Here is a 5275-nt window from a genome sequence, read left to right as displayed (position 1 = left end):
TTTCAGGTTCTTAAAAATTGCATCCTAAAAAAAATAACTTAGTGTTTTCTAGTTTGTTGAATACCAAGTTATGACTCAGGAGAAAATTGTGATTTCTGTCCTTTCCATGAACTAAATAAGTAACTTCAAGCAAGTCATTATGGTACCAGTTTCATCTGATTGTTGTGAGGATTAAATGAGCTAACGCAACGGAATTATTGAGCACCTTGCTTAATACGTGTTAAATAGCCAGCATATTTTAAACTGCCTTTAAATTGAAGTACTATATGTTAAAAAGCGAAAATTCAAACGATACAAAAAGCTATACAATACAAAATATGTCTCTTTTGGCAAAGTTTTCTGTTGTTATTACTACTATTATTCGAGATCTCCAAGCAAAAATAACATTTCACTGTTGATTAAGAAGAGAGAAGTTTACAAACCAGTAGATAAGATCGTTTGATTCAGAACCAAGTAAAATAACACAAGTATTCTGGCTAAATTCCAGCGTGAGTGATTAACATTCTCCAACTTCAAATACTTTTTATTATTAGCCAACACTTGTCCATCCCCGATAATACACATGTTGCATAAAGGGCACTGAAGGAGACAGCCCTCCCTTGGCATGTTGGCCACCACATTCTTTCCACTGAGGGCTTCCCTATCTTTTTTATTGCTATTCCATAGCTCTTCAACTCCCACGACTTTCAACCCAGAGTGCCAAGTATTTCCAAAAAATGAAAGGGATAAAATGTGAACACCTGTAGAATTCCAGCTAACGAAAGACCTAATGTACATTTTAAACATACTTATTAATAGTTTTGTTGTTGGCGAAGCTATCGATATTCTCTTTAACTTTGAGGCTGGGATTAATACACATATTCTTCATTATTTCCCACAAGCCTTATTGATGAGCAGAAGGGAGAGGGCTTTTCTGCCCTTTAGTCTCCCAGTCTGTGCGCATGGGATCCAGGACACAAATCGACAATACCGCGGGCTACCTCAGCCCTTTTCAAGTCCTCAGGCCCTCCTGCCTTTTTGCGCCTTCTTCCCAGTGGAAGGAACGGGTAGGGGAGCGGGAAACAATTCAAACCCTCTTTGTAAGCGTGTGAATGAATTTCAAGTATGCTAAAAACCTCGGTCTTCCAACCTAATTAGAACACGTAGCAAAGAGGCATTTTAGGACATTGGAAACCTGCAGCATAACAACCCATCTGGAGAGCGCCACAGCGCGCCCAGCCGTCGGGGCGCCCGGCAGGTCTTGCCGCTGGCCCGGTCCACGAGTACGGGTGCAGGTGCGCAGGTGTGCAGGTGCATGGGTGCGCGGGGGACACCCCGGGCGGGTGCGCGGTGCGCGAGTGCGCGGGTGCATGGGTGCGCTGTGCACGGGTGTGAGGGGTACACCCCGGGGCGGGTGCGCGGTGCACGGGTGCGCGGGGGACACCCCGGGGCGGGTGCGCGGTGCACGGGTGTTCGGGGGCACCCCGGGGTGGGTGCATGGGTGCGCGGGGGCGGCTGGGCGGGGGACACCCCGGGGAGGGTGCACGGGTGTGCTGGGGACACCCCGGGGCGGGTGCGCGGGTTCACGGGTGCGCTGTGCACGGGTGTGTGGGGGACACCCCGGGGCGGGTGCGCGGGTTCATGGGTGCGCGGTGCACGGGTGTGCGGGGGACGCCCCGGGGGGCGCCCGGCCCACAGCAGAGCCGAGCGGCGTGGCTCCTCTCCGCGTGCGACTTAGGACCCTGGGTTGAAACCTCTCGGATAATGAACAGCTCTCGAGTCTTCCAAAGACAGAAAGCACTTTCTTGTCACCACAGTCTAATTTTGTTAACGAGATGCGAAAGCGAAGGTGAAGCTCGGGCGGTGCCGCTGGTGGGTGGGGGGTGGTTACAACTGGGGATGCGCGGCCCGACTCCCGGGGTCGAATCCTGGTTCGCCGCGGAGCGCCCACCACGCGGGGGCCCCGGACGCCGCGGGAGCCGACAGTCGGGCCGCGGCCGCCGGGAACGTGCCTGCGCTCGGCTGGCCAGGTGTCCTCGCCTGCGCTCACCCGTGCGAGCCGCGTCGGACCGCGGACCGAGGGGCGGGGGTGGGCGGCGAGCGGCTGTCCGGATCAGCGCGCGGCCCGGGGGCCCCGCTCTTCCCGCCGGGCTGACCCGGCAAGGGCGGCGCGGAGGGGACGGACGCCCGGGCCCACGGCTCGCCCGCCGGCCGGGCCCCGCGGGAGCGACCGCCCCACCGCGGCGCCGCCCAGGACTCGAGGCCTGATTAGCGTTCGCCCCGCCCCCGCGTCCCGGCCCGCGATTGGCCCACGCTCCCGGCGGGCGGGGCCGCAGGGCGCCGGGGCGGGGCGGCGCGGAGAGCGGGCGGGCCGGGCGGGGGCGGGGCCTCGGGGTGGGGGCGGGGCTCGGCCCGGAGGCAGGTGACCCGGCGGGCGGGCGCCAGAGGCCGGTCAGCCGGGCCCGGACGCCGCCGCCGCCGCCGCCGCTCGGGCCGGAGGCGGGCGAGGAGGCGCGCGCGGGAGGAGCCGAGCGCGTGCGGAGGCCGCCCCGCCGGGACGCCGGGCGGCGGAGCCCCCTGGCGGGAGCGGGAGGGCCGGGCGGCTCATGCGGGGCCCTCGCCGGCCGTGACCGGCCCGCCGCCCTCAGCGCGCCCCTCCGCCCAGGTGCTGCCGGCGCGGCCGCGCGGTCATGCGGGCGGACCCGGAGGAGGCGACGGGGTGCGACCGGCCGGCGGCCCCCGCGCTCGGGGCGCGGCCCCCCGCCTGAGACGCCCACCTGCCGCCCGGGACCCGCGCCTCCAACTTCCCGGCCGGCCCGGCCCGCGGGCGTCCCGAGCGGAGCGTCCGCGACCCGGAGGTGAGAGCCGCGCCGCCCTCCGCTCGCGCCGGCCCCGCGCTGACCCGGCCGAGCGCGCGGACCGCGGCCAGGGGTCCGGATTTGGCTCCGGGAGGTGGCGGGAGGGGGGAGCTCGGGGTTTGGAGGCCGGGGGTCGGGGCCGCGGACGCCCCGCTAACGGCGTTGGGCGCACTTTGTCCCCCTCTTTGAAGGCGCCTCCCCGGAGCCGGAGCCCCGCCGCCCCGCGAGAGCGAGCGCCCGAGCCAGCGCCTCCCCGACACGCCGCGTCCCGGGCCGGAGTCTTGGAGATTTCAGAGAAAAGGAAACCAACAGGTTGCGGGCCCGGCGCCGCGCGCTCGGGGCGGAGGGCAGCCGGGGCCCCGCTTCCCCCGGGGGCCGCGCTCGGGGCGGGGGCCATGGCTCGGCCGGACCCGTCCGCGCCCCCGCTGTTGCTGCTGCTCCTGGCGCAGCTGGCCGGCCGGGCGGCGGCCGCCTCCAAGGCCCCGGTGTGCCAGGAGATCACGGTGCCCATGTGCCGCGGCATCGGCTACAACCTGACACACATGCCCAACCAGTTCAACCACGACACGCAGGACGAGGCGGGCCTGGAGGTGCACCAGTTCTGGCCGCTGGTGGAGATCCACTGCTCGCCGGACCTGCGCTTCTTCCTGTGCTCCATGTACACGCCCATCTGCCTGCCCGACTACCACAAGCCGCTGCCGCCCTGCCGCTCAGTGTGCGAGCGCGCCAAGGCCGGCTGCTCGCCGCTCATGCGCCAGTACGGCTTCGCCTGGCCCGAGCGCATGAGCTGCGACCGCCTCCCGGTGCTGGGCCGCGACGCCGAGGTCCTGTGCATGGATTACAACCGCAGCGAGGCCACCACGGCGCCCCCCAGGCCCTTCCCGGCCAAACCCACGCTCCCAGGCCCGCCGGGGGCGCCGTCCTTGGGGGCCGAGTGCGCCGCGGGCGGCCCGTCGGTGTGCAAGTGCCGCGAGCCCTTCGTGCCCATCGTGAAGGAGTCGCACCCGCTCTTCAACAAGGTGCGGACGGGCCAGGTCCCCAACTGCGCGGTGCCCTGCTACCAGCCGTCCTTCAGCCCCGACGAGCGCACGTTCGCCACCTTCTGGATCGGCCTGTGGTCTGTGCTGTGCTTCATCTCCACCTCCACCACCGTGGCCACCTTCCTCATCGACATGGAGCGCTTCCGCTACCCCGAGCGCCCCATCATCTTCCTGTCGGCCTGCTACCTGTGCGTGTCGCTGGGCTTCCTGGTGCGCCTGGTCGTGGGCCACGCCAGCGTTGCCTGCAGCCGCGAGCACAGCCACATTCACTACGAGACCACGGGCCCGGCGCTGTGCACCGTCGTCTTCCTGCTCGTCTACTTCTTCGGCATGGCCAGCTCCATCTGGTGGGTCATCCTGTCGCTCACCTGGTTCCTGGCGGCCGGCATGAAGTGGGGCAACGAGGCCATCGCGGGCTACGCGCAGTACTTCCACCTGGCCGCGTGGCTCATCCCCAGCGTCAAGTCCATCACGGCGCTGGCCCTGAGCTCCGTGGACGGGGACCCGGTGGCCGGCATCTGCTACGTGGGCAACCAGAACCTGAACTCGCTGCGTGGCTTCGTGCTGGGCCCGCTGGTGCTCTACCTGCTGGTGGGCACGCTCTTCCTGCTGGCGGGCTTCGTGTCCCTGTTCCGCATCCGCAGCGTCATCAAGCAGGGCGGCACCAAGACGGACAAGCTCGAGAAGCTCATGCTGCGCATCGGCGTCTTCACGCTGCTCTACACCGTGCCAGCCGGCGTGCTGGTGGCCTGCTACCTGTACGAGCAGCACCACCGCGAGAGCTGGGAGGCCGCGCTCACCTGCGCGTGTCCGGGCGCCGAGGCGGGCGCGCCGCGCGCCAAGCCCGAGTACTGGGTGCTCATGCTCAAGTACTTCATGTGCCTGGTGGTGGGCATCACGTCGGGCGTCTGGATCTGGTCCGGCAAGACGGTGGAGTCATGGCGGCGCTTCTCCGGCCGCTGCTGCCGCGCGCGGGGCCCCAAGGACGCGGGGGCGGCCGGGGAGCAGACGGAGGCGAGCGCGGCGCTCACGGGCAGGACCGGGCCGGGCCCCGCCGCCCACCACAAGCAGGTGTCCCTGTCGCACGTGTAGGGGGCGAGGCCGCGGAGGCCGGGGCTGAGGGAGGGCCGGGTGTGTTCGGCGGCTCTGCCGAGGTCACTTCCGTTTGCCTTCCTGGTGCTGATGCCCTCCTGGGGCGACGTGGAGCGGGAAGGGGGCTGGCAGGGAGCCCCTGGCCCAGGACCTCGGAGAGGCGCAGCCTGCGAGTGCGACGCTGTTTGGCATTTCTTACTGCCTTCTTTAGGGGCACCCTGTTTTTAATTTATATGTGTTTGTCTCAATTTTTAACTTTGTTGCATTTTGGCAACAAAGTTTACCTTTGCTTTGAGGACTTTATAG

The 5275-nt window shown here is 65.7% G+C and overlaps 1 protein-coding gene across 1 annotated transcript; it reads left to right on the top strand.

The window, feature by feature from the left end:
• The first annotated feature begins 3160 nt into the window (after positions 1-3160).
• Positions 3161-5039, top strand: FZD5 (frizzled class receptor 5). The gene has a single exon (XM_058549712.1). It carries the CDS (start codon positions 3233-3235, stop codon positions 4967-4969), a length of 1737 nt encoding a protein of 578 aa, XP_058405695.1. The 5' UTR covers positions 3161-3232; the 3' UTR covers positions 4970-5039.
• The last annotated feature ends 236 nt before the right edge of the window (positions 5040-5275 follow it).

Source organism: Diceros bicornis, chromosome 10 (assembly GCF_020826845.1).
Source record: "Diceros bicornis minor isolate mBicDic1 chromosome 10, mDicBic1.mat.cur, whole genome shotgun sequence".
In the NCBI taxonomy this organism is placed as follows: domain Eukaryota; kingdom Metazoa; phylum Chordata; class Mammalia; order Perissodactyla; family Rhinocerotidae; genus Diceros; species Diceros bicornis.
Note: the sequence above shows the minus strand (reverse complement) of the source record. Positions and strands in the feature narration are given on the sequence as shown.

What these genes read in the sequence shown, in the direction of transcription:
- FZD5 (XM_058549712.1), top strand. Translation starts at nt 3,233, where the DNA reads ATGGCTCGGCCGGACCCGTCCGCGCCCCCGCTGTTGCTGCTGCTCCTG.